This window comes from Phacochoerus africanus, chromosome 12 (assembly GCF_016906955.1).
Source record: "Phacochoerus africanus isolate WHEZ1 chromosome 12, ROS_Pafr_v1, whole genome shotgun sequence".
NCBI classification, from domain to species: Eukaryota; Metazoa; Chordata; class Mammalia; order Artiodactyla; family Suidae; genus Phacochoerus; species Phacochoerus africanus.
The window spans coordinates 45,409,055-45,428,740 of record NC_062555.1 but is presented as its reverse complement, the minus strand read 5'-3'; the positions used below and the strand labels follow the sequence as shown (position 1 = coordinate 45,428,740).

General features: G+C 46.8%; 1 protein-coding gene across 1 annotated transcript; it reads right to left on the bottom strand.

Moving 5' to 3' along the window:
• Positions 1-1,088: 1,088 nt before the first annotated feature.
• BAMBI (BMP and activin membrane bound inhibitor) lies at positions 1,089-8,157 on the bottom strand. The gene is made up of 3 exons (XM_047755241.1): positions 7,756-8,157; positions 3,756-4,043; positions 1,089-3,322 (listed from the first exon to the last, which is right to left on the bottom strand). Exons 1-3 carry the CDS (start codon positions 7,829-7,831, stop codon positions 2,904-2,906), a joined length of 783 nt encoding a protein of 260 aa, XP_047611197.1. The 5' UTR covers positions 7,832-8,157; the 3' UTR covers positions 1,089-2,903.
• Positions 8,158-19,686: the final 11,529 nt, after the last annotated feature.

Genomic DNA, 19,686 nt, shown 5'->3' with positions numbered 1-19,686 from the left:
TATTTTGGTCGAAAGGCCACGAGAGGTACAGATCTGACTCTAAAACTGGTGGCAAGAACATGTACAAATGCTCCACGAATGAGGGAGTGAGTTTGTTACCAGGAAGGGACAGCGCCCACCTATCACGTGGCTACAACTTGAACCCCAGAACACCCCATCTGAGGGCAAGAACTTGGGCACAGAGCCGCGACCCCGGCACAACAGGGAGGCATAAACCGCCTCAGGGGATTGACCATCCAAAGAACGAGGCAGGTCAGCCAAACAGAACCACGGGGAGACGCTCTGTATTCACCTGCCATCCAAGCTCCCATGATCTTAGCATGAGTCCAGACCCATGCCTGTCCTGGAGGACGGAGGTCCCTGATTGCAAAGTGTTTCAATGTGTGTGAATTTCAATCCTTGCCTCTTTTTTTTTTTTTTTTTTCCCCTTGTCTTTTTAGGGTCACACCCACAGCATACGGAGGTTCCCAGGCTAGGGGTCCAATTGGAGCTGTAGCCACTGGCCTATACCAGAGCCACAGCAACGCGGGATCTGAGCCGCACCTGCGACCTACACCACAGCTCACGGCAATGCCGGATCCTTAACCCTGTGAGCGAGGCCAGGGATCGAACCCGCATCCTCATGGATGCTAGTCGGGTTCATTAACCGCTGAGCCCCAACAGAACTCCCTGTTTTATGTCCTGATGAATTCCTGAGCTCCTAGTTAACTGGAATGTGGAAGAGATGGGGTGAAAAATGAATAATAATGCAAGGGGGTAAAAACAATTGAAACCCACAGAGCTGATTAAAGGCCACTTCAGGATCACAGAACTTGCTCAATGTGCCCCTGACATGAGAATGCAGAAGAGGCAAGTCACCATCTTCAAGCTACAAAACTACTGTAATTTGATCTAAAGCTGGAAAGAAAGTGAGGGTGAAAATGTCACCCACTGGCCATTTTGATCCATTCTCTTCTCAGATTTGGATAGTTCGGCCCACTCTTTGGCTCCTTCAAAAATTGACACACATAAATACACACCTTTTATAAATGGTAAGTCAGGCATGCAAGGACTGTCAATCTCAAAAAGCACAGTAACGAAGGCTGTCGTTTATTAAAACACATATTTATTCCATAGCCTAACTTGTTTGGGGCTGTGGGCTCTTCATTATTAAATAACCCAGGTATTTCCCGGCATCTCAGATTCTTCCATGAACTGGGCAACTGCTTCTGTCTTCTTAAGGGACCCAAATGATGCTGATCAGAAAATATCCCAGAAAGATCCAATAAAATCCTTTAATACTCATAAAAGAAAAGCCCATATGTATTCAAATATGCAGGCTATAGGTTAATTTTTAAGCAAAAGTTTCAAATATACAAAAGAATTGAGAAAAGAACCTACAAAGTATTCTCACACTTAAGATAACAAAGACCCATTTGGAAGGGGGGGGGAAGTACACAAATGCAACATGGGTTTAAATTCTGGCGAGGCTGTGTTGCCAAAGTCCTACAGGCATGGGAACACTGTTACTTAGTATATTCATGGCTAAAAATCAATGGTCTATTTGGTTGTATTAATAAAAGAATCAATTGAGGAGGACATTGTTATTTAAATCTCAATTGATAATAATCTTCATTATTGAAAATCTTTCTAAAGATCGAGAGGTTAAAAAAATAAAAAAATTAGTATAACACTGTATGAAAGGAAGGTTTAAAAAGTAGGAACATGGCACAATAAAGTTTGGCTAATTTGGGGTCCAACATATTTATTTAGGTTTGAGACTGAATAAACTGATGAATTCACTAACAGTAAAAGTAGACTAACTAACTTTACCAAAAAAAAAAAAAAGTTTCATTTAGTATTCTTTTTTTGATTGGAGGTAGACACATTTAACAAACGTCTATCAGAGCTACTGATCAAGTTGATAAATATCACCCTTTGCTAAGGCAACTTCAGAAACTGATCCATTATAGGAGTTCCCATCATGGCTCAGAGGGTTAAGAATCCGACATACTGTCTGTGAGGATGCAGGTTCGATCCCTGGCCCTGCTCAGTGGGTTAAGGATCTCGTGCTGCCTCAAGCTGCATCGCAGATACAAGTTCAGACCTGGAGTTGCTGTGGCCCTGGTGCAGGACAGCAGCTGCAGCTCTAATTCGATCCCTAGCCCGGAACTTCCGTATGCGGCAGGTGTGGCCGTAATAAAATAAAGAAATTGATCAATTATAAATAAGTTTCAGATTTCTCTTAGATGAAAGCTAAAAACCAGAATCATCCTAACAAAAAATTGTGAATAAAACATGATGTCCTGGTATGATGGGCAGGATGCATTTATAAATGCTCTGCGCTGTAAGAAAATTACACCTGTGCCACACGAGAATAAACAAGATCTTGGTCCTGTTTAAGGACAAAAACAAAACAAAACAAAACAATCAAGCCAAAAATCTGTCATTGAAACCCTACTGTGAACAAGGACAGACAGATCTTCATATGTATAATTAACATGTAATTCCTTACCCTTCCCGCTTAGTTTTTAATTTATGACAAGACACTGCTAAATTTCAGACAAAATATATATATAATATATTTTTTTAAATCTTTACAATAAATCAAGATGGAGGAACTTCCATAAAGCACGTTTTCATTTATTCAGGTACTCGATTCCAGCTCCCCTGGATGCAAATAACCCTGGAAACAGTGCAGAGTCTTCTCTTTGCTTTTTATTGTCCGAAAGCAAATTAATACATCTGGACCATATTCACGTCTGTGCAAATAATCCTTCAGAAGAAATATCCCAGGTTCGGTGTGCGGAGGTCGTTTTGTCTCTCGAAGGTGATTGCGCGTCTCTCTTCGGATAAAGTGCTCCTGTCCAGCAGAACTCAAGGGCCTTCGAGGGTCCCGGAAGTGGGGTTCCGGGGAGTCTCCATCATACGAACTCCAGCCTCCCGCGGCCGCTGTACACACCCCAGTGCACGAGCGAGAGGAGCCGGTCATGGCTGAGGTCAGCTTGCCTCATCTTATCGCAGGTCAGACAGCAGTTCTCGTGGCCGCTCACAGGCACCATGCACTCCAAGTCCAACTTGGCAACCTGCCCCTTTTTGGAGTGGCGTCCATGGAAGCTGTAGTGCAAACGGGACAGCATCTGCTGCCGCTGGTCCTGCAGCCTCTTGTTCTCGCTCCGCAGCATCCTCAGGGCCAGCATGATCAGCAACACCAGGATCAGCCCTCCAGCGATGGGAACAGCGATCACTGCCGCCCGGAACCACAACTCTTTGGAGGAAGTCAGCTCCTGCACTTTGGTGATGAGGTTTCTGCTACCGTCAGGCTGATACCTGTTGCCTTGTCCTATAGGAAGGAGCAGAAGCAAAGAGTTCAAACCATGGTCACCCCAACTAAAGATCCGCGTGAGCATCCTTCTCCATTTCAAACAGGGCACCCCATGAAAAAGAAGCTTCCAATTCAATCAATGTTTGGAACAGAAATGCTGCAGAATCCAGGCAAAGAAGCTTCCAAAAACATTTGTTTACGGACTGTCATTACTGATTCTTAATGGTCTCCTAATGGCTTCAAAATGCTGAAAAAAACAGGCAAAACCTATTATGCAGACAGACATCTATGGCTCAGGCATACCTAAGAGCTATTCAACAGAGTTGCATCTTTGCACCCAGCCCCGCCTCTCCCTCTTCTGTCTCTAATTACATTAAAAACAAAATCAATAGCAGACAGACACAGTCGTGGCTGTCACAAGCCTGTCGATCGGGAGGGGGCTTCTCCCTACCTGAGGCCTCCCCCTTGGGAGGGGCGAGGACATCCTGCAGCCCTCGGTAATTGCACATGTCTTCATGACAGCATTCCAGCGTGGGGACGGCGGTGCCGGAGTGGTTTCGTGCCTGTTTGGCTTGGCAGATGTCTGCTGTGCTTGCAAGAGAGTCCAGACAGCCGTGGGTGAGAGGGGAATTTGGGTTCTGAGGATCGAGAAGCCTGGAGAAGCAGGCGCTCAGCTCAGATTTGCACATATAACCAGTAGCCACACAGTGGGCGGCATCACAGTAGCATCTGATTTCACCTGGAACAACAGCAAACAGCATGGGGGCAGTGAGTGAGAAGGAGTAGGCATCTCAGGTTAGTAGATGCAAACTATTCCATTTAGAATGGTTAAGCAATGAGGTCCTGCTGTACAGCACAGGGAATTACACCAGTCTCTTGGGATAGACCATGATGGAAGATAATATGAGAAAAAGAATGTGTATATATATATATATACATATGTATGTATGTATGTATGACTGGGTCACTTTGCTGTACAGCAGAAATTGGCAGAAGACTGTAAATCAACTATTCCTTAATTAAAAAAATTTTTTTAAAATAACTGCATCAAAGGCCTCCAGAGACCACCAGATCAAGCAACTCTCTGCTCCAGCAACGACTAAATCCCACATTTCAGACACCCACTCACTCTATAGAATATTCAGCTGAGGCCATAGAAGGGCAGCCCACGTGGGCTGGACAAGCCCTCTGTGCAAGCTGGTGCTTGCAGCCCAATGCAGGTAAATAGCAGTTTAGAGGAGAAATGTGTTAATCCCAGGAGCAGAGAATCAAAGTTGGACTGCGGTTTCAAGGATAAGTTAGCAAGTACTTAAAAATAATGCTTCTGTTTTTGAAGGAAAATAATATCACAGTAACTTCTCCTACCACCAGGTAAATTACACTTTTTTATTCATTTTAATCCTACATGACCGTACAACAATGAAATGCTGGGCTTTTTGATTTTTTTTGTCAGTATAAATATTTGATCGGAACTGCTGAATTGTTTACTACCTCGAAGGCCTGTGCCAAGATTTAAGAGCTTTAGCTAACACCTTATAAAGTTATTAACTAGAAACACAACAATCTAGAAATTGCTCCGGTCAGGAGGTTTTAAAACTATGAAACTGGGCAATTCTTTGCAACCTCTCTAGAAAAGGCAAACTTTGCCTATAAAGATCTGTTCATGCAGGCAAGCTTTTAGTCAGTATATTGTAAAACAGGAACTAGGCAGTTTACAATTAGTGGTTTGCTTGCCAAAGTCAATTTCTTTCAGCCCAAATGGAAAGTCATAAAACTGGGGGGGCAGGGGAGAGGGGGTAAAAAAAAAAAATGGCAAGGCTCACTTCTCCTCCCCCTACCACCACCCCCCCCCATTTTACGTGTAATTCAACATGGGACCTAGAAGGGGAAACACTGAAACTGAAAATCCTCTGCTGGGTGAATGAAAAATCCTTAAGGAAACCTCAAATTTTTCTACAGGAAGTGATTAAAAGTTTCCTTTGTAAGACTTAGTTTGTGAGCCGCAAGGCACAGTGAACAGTTTGCTGCAGCACAAAGATCTGAGGGCTTTCACGTGGAGTTGAGTTGAAATGATGATCTGGATCTGGGGGTCATCCCTCAGACGCTATGCGACCCGGTGGACCCCGGCCATTGTCACATGCCACAGCCGAAGCTATCTAAACGGAACGCACTGGCGAACACACCTCTCTCCAGCTTCCCCATCTGAAGTTCCAGTCTTGCTGCAGAAACCTCCACTCTGAAATTAAACACCGGGCCCTGCTGGTACCAACTTCTTCCCACCCCTCACCTTTTTTCCTCCTCTTCTCCTGAACTGCCTGAGTAAGACGTCTTCTTTAATTACCTGTCCAAATTCCAGGCCACCGTAAGGCAACGCTCAGCTTTCACTAGCAGGGGCTAATGCTTCAGTTCTTGAAAAACCAGCCAACTCAACACAGAGCGTTGGCAACCTGAGTGGAGCCGTGCAGAGCTGAAGGTCTCTGCTCCCGTCCTGGGTCTGGGCCCAGGTCCCTTCTCCACGAAGCAAGACCTTCCAGTTAGAATCCTTGCCCCACTTGATTTTTTCCCTAAAGCTCACTTAAATGGTGATGACACTGAAATCTGACAAATTCCACATACAATGGTAAGTAGCAATAAAACAGATCCAGAGTCAAACCTCAATCCTGGATCACCTTGGACCTCGTGCAGAAAAAAAAAAAGAAAGAAAGAAAGAAAGAAAGAAAGAAAGAAAGAAAGAAAGAAAGAAAGAAAGAAAGAAAGAAAGAAAGAAAGAAAGAAAGAAAGAAAGAAAGAAAACCCAATACAAGTGAAAATGCTGCTTCGAGTGTTGACGAGGGCCCATTTCGAATCCTAGATTTTCAAGGACCTAAACCAGTCTAATAAAATTTTGACAGGTAACTAGGAAAGTTCTAACAACTTTGCTTTTTTTTTAATTGGAGGCACATTTGAGCCAGTTGAATAGACTTTTGTGTTACTGTATTAAAACTATATTTCTGCCGTTTCATAAAGTTTCTTCCTGTGGCGTGCCAAAGGCCAGGAGGGTATGGTATTTTGCAACAGGGAACAATGCCCTTCTGTGCGCCCCCCTTTCGTGTTACTGTATGTGGTGATTAAACAAAAATGTCTGCTTTAGTCAAGATGGCTACAGGAGAGCCTGCTGGCTTCTCTTAAAGCTTTTGAAGTCCGCAGCAGTCAGAAATCTCTGATCCCCTAATTATATCATTATCAGGCACATAGTTTCGGTATCTGTGACTTCATGTCAGCCTCAGTCCGGCCCCGTTCGGCCGGCCTTTGATAGGGCCAGGGGGCTCCCCTCTGCAGGCTGCAGAGGGCTGTTATTTAGGGTTAATTACACCCTTCCTTCCAAAATAAATAAATACTGTAGCACATCACCCTCGCTGGGCTAGCTTATCCTTTAACCTCATGCCTGCTACATGGCAATTAGAGAAAAGTGGGGGGAGGGCGGTTGTGCAAAAGCTAAAAAATGCTTCCTATTTTTAAAAAATTGTCTGTTCACAGAATAAACAGATAATTCGGTTTATTAGAGGTCATGGTGGGGGAGCTGGGGGAACCCTGAAAACCAGAGGGAGTTGTTGGGGTTATTTCCACCTAAGAGGTGAAAGCCTACAGGAGAAAAAATAAAGAAAGTGACCCACTTCTTTTGGGGGGGGGGTGAGTTGAAGAGTGTTTATAAAATATGAGGTGAGTGGGAAATGGGACCGTTGACAGAGCCTACAGCTCCCAGCCACTGAGAAGCAACACAGCCCACACTCCTACACACAGACACACACCTGGGACACCTCCACTCCCAGGCTCACGAAGACACTAAGAGAAACACACAAAGACACTCACGAATGGAGACCCATTTAAATACAGAAACACAGACGAATATCAACACACACTCAAATACAGAGATGCACACTCACAGCAGACACACTCAAATACAGAGATGCGCACACAACCGAGACACACAGACACAAAGACAAACTCAAATACAGACGCACACACAACCGAGACACTCAGACTCACACTCCTGCACGCAGATACTCAGAGCCAAACTGAGACACGGACACACACACACGCACACACACTCGGGCACTGTGCAAAAGGGACAGGGGTCTGCGGTCCCTCCTGGCCGCCGCCGCTCCCGGCTGCAGACGCTCGGAAGCTCACTATGGACAGACTTACACAAACATTTTGACAAGCACTAGCCCTGAGGTCCGACTCCACCTCCACGCGCCGGGCCCGGGACACCGGGGTTGGGGGGCGCGAACGCGGAACCCCCGCCGCGACCTTTAAGAACTGGCAACTTGTCGCGACCTGCGGGCTCCCGCGCGGGAGGCAACCTCGCCCGCCGCTAACAAAGCCTTGGCAGAGGGCGACCGAGGCGGGCGGTGACGGCCGCCCCCGGGACCCCGCGGTTCTCCCCAGCCGGCAGGCCGGCGGGCACCCACCTTTGGTGAGCAGCACGGCCATGGCGCAGAGTTCCAGCTGCAGCCAGACGAAGATGTAGCTGGAGTGGCGATCCATTGACGCCCCCCACGGCCGCGGCGCCCCCGCCGGCTCCCGGAGCCGCGGCTCAGCTGCAGCCTACGGCTCCCGGCGCACGCAGGGCATGGGGGCTGCCCGGGGCGCGGGATCGGACCGCGGCCGGAACATGGAGCGCGGCCGAGGGGCGTGCCGCGCAGGATCTAACTCCGCAGCCCCCGCTCCTCCGATCAGCTCCGCTTGGCGCTGCGGTCGGGGTAGGCTCCGGCCTCCGCTCCCCTCGGCCCGCCACTCCGCTCAGACACCGCCAGGCGCGAGCTCCTGCAAGCGCTCGCCCGGCTCTTCCCGGCTCCGCGCCGTAAATAGCGCCCCGCGCTGGGAGCCGGCCGGCCCCGCGGCCCCACCCCGCCCCTCCCCGGCCGCGCCGGCGCCGCCCGATTGGCCGCGGGGCTCCAGTCACTCACCCCAGCCGGGGGCGGGCCCAGGCGCGGGCGGGGGCTGTGCCCCGGGGCCCCGAGCGGCGCCGGCGTCTGGGCTGCTGGCGGCGCCTGCTGTCTCCCGCGCTCCCCCTCGCGGAGGCCGCGCGTCCGTGACCTTCGGGAGCAGAGGGTCGAGCCCGGCCTCCGGCTCTGCCTCTGGCACCCGCCTCTGTGAGCCTCACAACCTTGGGCCGGCCTCTCCCTGCACGTGGCTTCCTTTTTGTTTCCCCGAAACACACGAGGGACCCGCGTGGCCACCTGGGGGCCCCTCTATGCCGCGCTGCGCGCCCTGGGGGCGGGGGCGGACCCCCGGCGCACGCTTTCAGCCGTGGCTCCCCGGCAGAGCCCCGCCGGCTAGCGTGGGCCTGGGAGGGCGGCCCGCCCCATGGTGCTTCCAGCTCCCTCCTCCCCTCCCCTCCGAGCATCCGCCTCGCCCGCCGGCCCTGTGATCAATAAAGCCCAGACAGACAGACTGTTGATCAGTAGGAGCCGCTGACTTCTCCGGGGTAAACTGGGGCCGAGGGGCCGGCTACAGACACTTAACGAAAATTAGCAAATCCAAAAGCTCCCGGCGCCAGTGAGACGACCCAGGCCGACACCGACACTCAATTAACCACCCCCCAAACAGACGCAGGCAAACACAGTGGCCGACCCTGATCAATATCAGCCCCGCGGTGATCTCCTCTCTTAGATGCTAATTCATTTACTAGGACTTGGCGGGGGGGGGGGGGGGGGGGCTTGCCGGCCCCGAGGTACCCAAAGGCCGTCCTGGGGATTTTGCTGGGTGTTTTGTTTTGTTTTCTGGAGGGGAAATTCAGTTTAAAATTCTTATTTGAGAGAAGCTTTTTTCCTCCCCTGCCCCCAAAACCTGGCATTAACAAAAGTCAACCATTTGCAAAATTTTCTTTTATTAGAGTCAGCCAGCGTTTTCCGACCTGATAAAATGTCAACGGGTGGGGCGGGGGAGAAAATCGCGTTCACTGCTCAGGTGGGAGAAGTCAAGCTCTAGAGGAGCCAGAATTCAGGAATGGGCTTTCCGACTAAGAAAGAATGTGTATACATGTCTCCAGGACTGAAAATCGGGCGAACTTTGTAAATTAAAGTTGTTGAAAGTCCACAGCGCTGCAGGATGTAGTTAATAAGATTGCCTTTGAGAAATAACATTTATATGCAGAAGAAAAAAAAATAAACTGATTTCATAAACGGATGTCCGGACCCCAGCAGACGTTTTCAGAGGAAAATAAACTGGTCAGGCACCAGGTAAATAGCAGGTGTTTCCGAAGGGCACGCTGAAGAGGGGCTGCAGTAGCACGTCCTGCCATCTAATTCTTTGACAAGTTATCAATTCTAAGGGGTTTATACAAACAATACTTTTCTTGTCAAGACAGTCTCTCTTTTAACTCGAGAGTCAATTATTGGCTAACAGGCAACTTTTCCACGTATATGCATGCAGCTATTTGGGAGTACCCACTGTAGGCCAGGCTCCCAGCTTGTGGGGTTAAAAAGATGTCAGAACTTAAAGAGGAAATCACAAAAATAAATACATAGTAAATCGCCACAGTGGAGTTGGAGGATGATAGAGATTGTGCGCCCAGGTACACTGCAAGAAAGACGGAAGAGGTAAGGAGGAGTTCCTTGGTGACATAGAGGATTAAAGATCCAGCATTGTCACTGCTGTGGCGCAGGTTCGATTACTGGCCCAGGAACTTCCCCATGCTGCGGACATGGCCAAAAACAAGAAAGAAGGAAGGAAGATAGAACGGAAAGAAAGAGCGAGAGAAAGAAGAAAGAAAGAAAGAAAGAAAGAAAGAAAGAAAGAAAGAAAGAAAGAAAGAAAGAAAGAAAGAAAGAAAGAAAGAAAGAAAGAAAGAAAGAAAGAAAGAAAGAAAGAAAGAAAGAAAGAAAAGAAAGAAAAAATACAGAGGGAAGGAAGGGAGCAAGGAAGGAAAGAAAGAAAGAAAAGATGGAAGGAGAAAGGAGGGAAGGAAGGAAGGAAGGAGGAAGGAAAGAAACTAGTCCGGGAAGGTAGAGAAGTCCAGAAGGCAGTGACTTGGGCATGATGCCTAAAGAATAGAAAGGGACCGTTCCACACAAAGGACCACAGGATTTTAGGCATGAAATTCATTGATTGCACTGGAGCCTGTGGGTGGTCAGGGATGGGTAGATGGGAGCTACGAGCAACTCCTTGTTGCTGGAGCATAAAATGTGACGCAAGGGGCAGGCAGAGAGGCACCAGCACATAACTATGTTTACCTCTGTGATGTAGATAAAAATATATGGTCTGGGGGGACTGTGCTGATGAACCCTGTATTGTAGCAAACACTATCTGAGTGGCTCCCAGCCCACTTCAGAGAATGTTTCCTTTCTCTGGAGCCAGACTAGGGCGCTCTGCCCCTCTGGCGGTAACTAGTCATGTGACTTCAGCTGGACCTATTAAGGCTCTCTCTTCCGGGTCCCTAGAGATGCTGGTCAACCTCTAGAGGTTACTTCATGGGAGACAAACAACTTCAGAGTGCACCTGTCTGCAAAGCAAGAAAAAATGACAAAGATGTGCAGAGCAGCAAATGTAAATCCCAGCAGATACCCAGTCACTGGGTTAACTCAGGCTCCTGGAAAAGGTCCCCCTTTTACCTAAGGGTCTTTTTCTTTCAACCCAAAGGGTTTAAACTACGGTGCTTATATTTTACTGAATTAATATCGCTGTTTGTTATTCCAGGATGTATACTTTTTTGGCTGCAAACATAACTCAGAATAAGAACATCGTGATCAGATGGTGATTCCACCTCTTTTGTTTTATACTATTAGCTTAATGGGAAGGCTTTTTTAAATGGCTAAAAATTAGTTTGAAGAGAAACAAGTCTCCATTTTGTCTAATGGTTTTGGAGCAGACATGGACTTTTCAACTCAGTGAACAAGAGTGTTTGATTGAATCGATATGGGAAAATCACAATTGGTTTAGGAATAATATGTCACTTAATGAGGCCATGTCAATAGTTGAGAGAATATACAGCAATTTTAATTGAATTTAAGACTCAAGGAAAGCTGCTTCTCTACAGAATTGTACTTGTGTTTCGTATATAATTTGGTTATTACTTTCCTACATGTAAGTGGATAAGTAGAGGGGAAAATAGTAAAATCTAGCTGTTTTTATTTGTTTTTTTAATCAACAAATGAAATCAATTACCAAAATTCTTTTTACTGTTATGAAGGGAATTCAGAAATATAAGCTGGGAATGAGCAATCTATACCTAAGAACAGAAAGCTCATTTTAGCCCTAAAGAACTGAAATAATGAAACATAATAGTTTTATTTTATTTCCTTCAAACAGTGTTCTAGATAAGGTGTATCAATGGACATTACACTGTATAATCACAGCATACCACTGTGATACACTTCATAGTTATCCTCTGCCACAGGAAAACTCTAAATTTTGGAGTTCCCGTCATGGCTCATCGGTATCATATTATCCATGAGAACTCCGGTTCCATCCCTGGTCTCGCTCAGTGGGTTAAGGATCCGGCATTACTCTGAGTTGTTGTGTAGGTTGCAGATGAGTCTTGGATCTCGAGTTGCCGTGACTGTGGTGTAGGCTGGCAGCTGCAGCTCCAATTTGACCCCTAGCCTGAGAATTTCCACATGCTGCATGTGTGGCCCTAAAAAAGCAAAACGAGTTTCCATGGTGGCTTAGTGGAAATGAATCTGATGAGGATCCAGGAGGACGCGAGTCCAACCCCTGGTCTCCCTCAGTGGGTTAAGGATCCGGTGTTGGCAGTGAGCTGTTGCAGACAGGGCTTGGATCTGCTGTTGCCGTGGCTGTGGTGTAGGCCAGTGGCTACAGCTCCAATTCACCCCCTAGCCTGGGAACCTCCATATGATGCGGGTGCAGCCCTAAAAACACAAAAATAATAAATAAAAACAAAAACAAAACGCTCTAAATTTTATTTTTCTTATAAATAGGAAAAAACAAAACGCTCTAAATTTTATTTTTCTTATAAATAGGAAAAAATACCCTCAAGGGTTTTTACTCATTTTGTTAGGAAACCTCCAAATACTCTTGCAATCTCTGCTGACCCAAGTAATGCCATTGTTTCCCCCAGTTGTATATGATTTCCCCATTTTCAGCAATGCCTCTCTCTCCACCAGAGCTTTGTTATGCTTTGTTCGGAAAGAAGCAGTTTATTGAAGTTTCTGGCAAGCACACAAACAACTACTGCAGTCTAAGAGATAGAATCTAACATTTCTGCCTGGTATGCAAATCTTCTACCAACCAACAATCCACAGAGGCTGGACAACACTTGGAATTCTCAGTAGCAGTTGCTTTTTTTGGGGGGAGGGGTTGTTTTTCTTTTTAAGGCTGCCCCTGTGGCATGTGGAAGTTCCCAGGCTAGGACTCGAATTGGAGCTGCAGCTGCCTACACCACAGCCACAACAACATAGCATCTGAGCCTCATCTATGACCTACACCGCAGCTCACTGCAAGCCTGGATCCTTAACAACCCACTGAGTGGGGCCAGGGATCAAACCCACATCCTCATGGACACTAGTTGGGTTCCTTACCACTGAGCCACAATGGGAGCTCCTTTTTGTTTGTTTCTTTCTTTCTTTTTCTTTTTTTTTTTGTCTTTTTGCCTTTTCTAGGGCCACTTCTGCGGCATATGGAGATTCCCAGGTAGGGGTCTAACCCGGAGCCATAGCCACCGGCCTACACCAGAGCCACAGCAACGTGGGATCTGAGCCGTGTCTGCAACCTACACCACAGCTCACGGCAACGCCAGATCCCTAACCCACTGAGCAAGGCCAGTGGATCCAGCCCGCAACCTCATGGTTCCTAGTCGGATTCGTTAACCACTGCGCCACAATGGGAACGCCTCTTTTTTTTTTTTTAAGTCATTTGTTCTCAGTAGAAGTTAGGCATGCAGAGCTAAAATTTACTTTCTTTGGAATATGGTCAAAGGTGAGAGATTAGCGTAGCCCAAAGGAATGAGTGTCTAAAGAAGTTTTTGCTTTTCTTTTTTTCCTCCAATATGGACAAGAAGATAAATGACAGAGTCCAGGGCCTAGTGTGATCTAGGAAAAGGACTTAGAAAAAAAGTTGGGGAAGTGCCGTAAAGACTTCTTTTTTTTTTTTTTTGTCTTCTGTCTTTTGAGGGCCACACCCCGTGGCATGTGGAGGTTCCCAGGCTAGGGGTTGAATTGCAGCTGCAGCCATTGACGTGCACCACATCCAGAGCAATGCCAGATCCGAGCCGTGTCTGCGACCTACACCACTGCTCATGGCAATGCCAGATCCTTAACCCACTGAGCGAGGCCAGGGATGGAACCCGCAACCTCATGGATACTCGTCAGGTTCGTTAACCGCTGAGCCATGATGGGAACTCCAAGACTTCTGTTCTCGTCAAGCTATTGTCTTCTAATACTGGATCTTCCAAACCGAAGTCTTCTCAACAGAACAGAGGGAGGTCTTCTGTAGTGGAACTTGAAAGTTACTGATATTTGCCATCACGTTTCTGTCACTGCCACTGTTTTTATTTAAAAACAATTTCAAAACAGTTACACGGTATTTGTGTAGCCATTCGCAAAGTATCAAGATACCCATTACATTTGATGTGTTGCATTTTTTGCTGTACAGCAGAAATTGACAGAACATTGTAAATCAACTATAATAAAAATTTTTTTTGTTGTTTTAATTTGCTGGAGTTACCTTTGTGGCTCAGCGGAAATGAACCTCACTAGTATCCATGAGGATTCAGGTTCAATCCCTGGCCCCACTCAGTGGGTTAAGGATCTGGCGTTGCTGTGAGCTGTGGCTTAGTTCGAAGACGCTGCTTGGATCCCACATTGCTGTGGCTGTGGCGTAGGCCAGCAGCTGCAGCTCCAATTCTACCCCTGGGAATGTCCATATGCCACAGGTACAGTCCTAAGTTAATTAATTAATAATTAATTACTTTAAAAGGCACATTTATAGTTCAGTCAAACTTTAAAAGAATGAGAGGTGCATTTAAGACAAGTTAATTTAGAAGGGGTTTCTTGTTCAGATAGAATAGGCTTAGTGTAAGGATATGGCTAACTGGTCATTTATAAGCATCACCTGTCCTCCCGGGAAGCCTGCATCCCTGAAACTGGAAACCAGCGCCCTCGGGTGTCTTTGTCCAGGGGCTGCCTTTGCTGTCACCTCTCTGCCAGAGAGCCAGCATCCTTTCCCTCTTTCTAGTTGTTGCTCTGCATAGCTTCTGCTTGCTTGTATACAGTCAGGAGCTGCCTTTATACAGGTTGCTGTGTAGCTTATGGAAAGACCATCTTCAAATGCTCAGTTTGCTGTCCATTCAGCTTAGGCAGGGTCCTGGCTGACAGAAAACACAGCTGCTGGCTGATAGAAAATGCAGGGTCCTGGCTGATAGAAAACCCTCCATCTAGGTCATCGGCCAGGAAGGCCAGAAGGTACAGGCAGGCCAGCACCATAAGGCATAATATATATATACAAAAATATGCGTGTATGTGTATGGATACACATATATGTGACATATATATGATTCACACATACAAACAAGGTTATCATTAATTTTACTTATTTATTGTTGCCTTTTTAGGGCCACACCCACAGCATATGGAAGTTCAGTCCAGGAGGTGAATTGGAGCTGCATCCTCTAGCCTACACCACAGCCACAGCAATGTGGGATCCAAGCCAGGTCTGCAACTACACCACAGCTCTCAGCAACGCCAGATCTTTAACCCAACTGAGCAAGGCCAGGGATCGAACACACGTCCTCATGGATACTAGCTGGGTCCATTACTGCTGAGCCACAATGGGAACTCCAGGTTATCATTTAACTTACCTTTTTAATGGGAAAGGTATTAGTGACGTTCCCAGGTGGCCTAGTGGTTAAGGAGCTGGCATTGTCACAGCTGCGGCTCGGGTTCCATCCCTGGTGTGGAAACTTCCGAATGCCATGGGGGTGGACCAAAAAAAAAAGTATTAGTGAGTGGACTTAAGCTCATTCCCTTAGTTATTAATTTAATGTGGGTTTATCCCTTGAGTGTTTCTCACTTGAGTTTGTTTAAACTTAATGTAACCAAATGAAGTTGGTCCATCTTATATAGACTAAGGACTTAGAGTCTTTTCAGAGTCCAGGACTGAAAAATCACTTTGAACTTGGATTATTTGTAGTAGACAATGATCTTGAATATCCTGTGTTTTCAGGTGACTATGGCAACTAAAAGCATTTTTTTGTTTGTTTGTTTGTTTTGCTTTTGTTTTTCTTTTTTTAATCAGTTTCTTGAGAAAGATGGCACTTGGTGCTAAGGATCACTGGCTTTTCCCATGCATGTAGTTTGGATGCGGGTGGTCAGTGCCTGTGTGTCTGAGCAAATGACTTTGCCTCCAGTCCCTGTGCAGTACGTGCGCCAAATTCATCAGCTTTACAACCAAAACGCCAAAGTGGACCCTTGCTGCCTGAAAGAGTCCCATCTCTCCACCCCACCCCGTATCACTTAGCTATTCCTCATAAAGTCACTGGAGCATGAAGAGTTGTCTAAAAAAGCAGTAGCATCACTAACCCCTCCTTTTCTGTCTGGCTCCTCAAGGAGATTATAAGCCCCAAAAGACCAGAAAACTGATACAGCCTTCATTTAGTCCCTGTGATGCCTTTCACAGTGTGATCCTAAGGGTCTCTTGCTATTGATTTATTTCCTTATTTATTTAATTAATTATTTTTAATGGCTGCACCCACAGCACATGGAATTTCCCAAGCCAGGGACTTATCCTAGCTGAAGCGTCAACCTACACCACAGCCACAGCCATGCCAGATCCTTAACCCACTACACCCGGCTGGGGATCAAACCTGAGCCTCCACAGCGACCTGAGCCTCCGAAGCAACCCGAGCCCCTGCAGTCAGAGTCGTAACCCACTGCGTCACAGCAGGAATGTTGTCTTATTTTTACTGAGTGCATGCCAATGAATGAATTTCGAATGGAAACCTTGTAGATGAGGAAACAGAGCTAATCAGGAGAGTGAAGACCTGAATTGGTACCCACGCTCCATCATTCAGTGTGTGACCACTGGAAAGGAAGCATTCCCTTTGTGCCTCCCTTTCCCATCCCCGGGAGGGACAACAGTGTGGACACTGCGGTGAGGACAATAGTGGCAGGTGGCCTGGCTGCGTCTGATAGTGCTACAAGTGGAACCCAAGCTCATCCCTGAAGTTTCAAGAGTGAAACCCTATAGAAATGTTAAGTGATTTTCCTTAGAATCAAAGAGTTTATTCAAATCCATTGATTAATCAGCGGGATACATTTACGATAGCTTCAGGGCTTCCCAGCCAGTTTTAGGAATTTCTTCTCTCTGGAGCTGAGGATCTAAAGCACAAACAATGCCACGGCCAAGCCAGGCTGGCAGGGTGATGCTGTCTCTCTAAACATAGCAAGAATCTTGCCAACAAAGGTTACCTCCCATGGCTGGTCATAGTCCAAGAATCAGCCGAGACAAATTGCTCGGCTAACTTATCATTACGCAAGAAATTTAGCTGCTCACAGGAGCTATAATTCATACCTCTGGTCTTCTGGGAAACACAAGCAGTATCTTCCACCCGCTTGTAATAGGTGGAAGGACCCTTTGGGCTACCCCTCTCCCAGTCAACAGCATTTGTCGAAGAAGTCTGATGTTGCTTCTTTACTGCCAAAGAAGCCTTTCCCAATAAAACCCTGATTAGGGATGCACTTGTCATAAGCCATGCTCTTTTATTTTTTTGTTTTTATCTTTTTCATCTTTTTAGGGCTGCACCTGCAGCATATAGAAGTTCCCGGGCTAGGGGTCAAATCAGAGCTGCAGCTGCCAGCCTATGCCACAGTCACAGCCAGAGCAACACGGGATCTGAGCCATATCTGCAAGCTCCGCTGCAGCTTGTGGCAACGCTGGATCCCCGACCCAATTGAGCAAAGCCAGGGATCAGACCTGTACCCTCCTGGATACTACATTAGGTCTTTAACCCCCTAGCCCACAACGGGGACTCCAGGAGTCATACTCTTTTTTTTTTTTTTTGTCTTTTTGCCTTTTCTAGGGCCGCTCCCGCAGCATATGGAGGTTACCAGGCTAAGGGTCTAATTGGAGCTGTAGCCACCGGCCTACACCAGAGCCACAGCCACATGGGATCCGAGCCACGTCTGTGACCTACACCACAGCTCACGGCAACGCTGGATCGTTAACCCACTGAGCAAGGCCAGGGATTGAACCCACAACCTCATGGTTCCTAATCAGATTTGTTAACCACTGCACCGCAATGGGAACTCCAGGAGCTATACTCTTTTTGATGGAAGATCAATAAGATTATTGAAGAGCCTCCAACCCTCAAAATGCTTACAACACCGCCATTCTTCTTTTCCCGTCACCACTAATCTGAACAAACGTTTGTAGAAACATTTTCCCTAATCCTTCAAGTCATGCCATGAAGACCTGCCATTTTTCTGGAAATAGGTGAGTTCAGGCCCCAATAGTTGCCGATAATGCTGAGAAAAGAGCCTATGTTTTTATATTTTTGTCTTGAGGAATAACCAAAGCCTCTGCAGGTCTAAAACCTTTTTGTTTCCATTCGACAGCCAAGAGCCCAGCAAGAGAAGGTAGAGAAAGAGGGTGGGCCATAGGGATGGGGCAGTAGCCAGGGTGGCTCTTCCGTGTTGACAGATCCAGGAAGTTTGGGAAAAGTTAGCTCCACATGTTTGCCCTGGTTCCCGGTTTATTGGGCTGGAAGCAGAGAAATACCTGGAGATAGAAGTTTAAGTATAAAATAAAGCCTCATGCACATTTCTGTAAGTTTCTGTTGCCAATAGAAAAAGTAGCGGCAGCATCGCTATTTTGGTCCAGTCAATCGGATACGGAGAAGGTCGGAAAAGAAAAGATCTGAGACGGGAGGGGGAGGCTGGAGAGGAGAGAAGGAGGGAGGGGAAGGCAGGAAAGAGGGGAGCGAGCGAGATCCCTCGGGGAAGTGAACGCCCGAGAGAGGCACCAATTATCCTAATTGAATGTAATGATGCCGAGGCGCCAAGCGGCTGCTCTCCTTGGCATCGCTCAGCCCCTGTCCTAGACACACCGCGTCCGCGCATCCGCGCTTGGTCCTCCCGCGGCCACTCCCAGCCGCCTCAAGGTCCGGGGCCCCAGCTGCCCGCTCACCTGCTGGCTCCTCCCAGCTGTTCTCTGCAGCCCCCCACGCCCCCCACCTGCCGCCTCCTTCACTTGTAACCAGTTGAGTGACCACGGGGCAGACCCTTCTGGGCTGGACAGATCTCCCCACCCCCAGACTAGAGTCTGCAGGGTTTGGGGACCCGCTGTCCCCATCCTGTGCCATCCTGTCCTGCTCAGGCTGTAGTTCTCAGTCTCACCCCACGAAAACCTCTTTCCCTTTACTCCCTTACCTCGGGGCACTTAAGCTGGACCTTCAGCATAAGCACATGAAAACAGGGGAGGGAGAGAAGGTAGTGGGTGGGATGGGAAAGGGTTTTACTGTTGCTTAACTTGGATCAAAATGGGATCTGGGAATCATTTAATTATAAGTGACCTTCCTGATAGGTGTAGAGACAGGGCCGGGGTGGGGGGGGGGGATTTACGAGTAGACAATGAGGTGTGTTTGTAAAAAAACACTACACACACACACATACTTATATACTTACATATATACTTATATATAAATATATATACTTATATATAAATATGTGTATGTATATAAAATAAATGTGTATTTTATATACTTATATATAAATATGAATTTTGATATATGAAATATTTATTATAAAATATATATCCTTAACACACTGTACCACAGCAAGAACTCCAAAATCATTTTAAGCTAATAGAAATTTGGGAGTTCCCATGTTGGCTCAGCACATTAAAAATCCAACTAGTATCCATGGGGATTTGGGTTTGATCCTTGGCTTCGTTCGGTGGGTTAAGGATCCTGTGTTGCCATGAGCTGTTGTGTAGGTCCCAGATGCAGCTCGGATATGGTGTTGCTGTGACTGTAGCATAGGCCTGCAGCTGCAGTTCCAATTGGACCCCTAGCCTGGGAACTTCCATATGCCTGTTACCAAAAGTCCCTTCCTTTCTCTCTGATGGGCATTCATCTCCTTTCACTTGACAACTGGATGGATTTAACTTTCTATGGGTACAAATGTGCGTTCCACTCTGCAGATCCTAACAAACTTCCTCATAAACCATTTCATATCAATATCGTGGTTCCAGATCAAGAAAGGCAGAGGAGGGGGAGGGAATGACAAGGAAGAGGGGGAAAAACCGGGTAGATCCCATATCTTCATGGTATCATCGTAGTTTATTTTCCCAGCTTTTGCCAACATATTATTTTCTTTCTTTCTTTCCTTCCTTTCTTTCTTTCATTTTCTTTCTTCTTTTTTTTTATTTTTTTTTTGTCGTTTTAG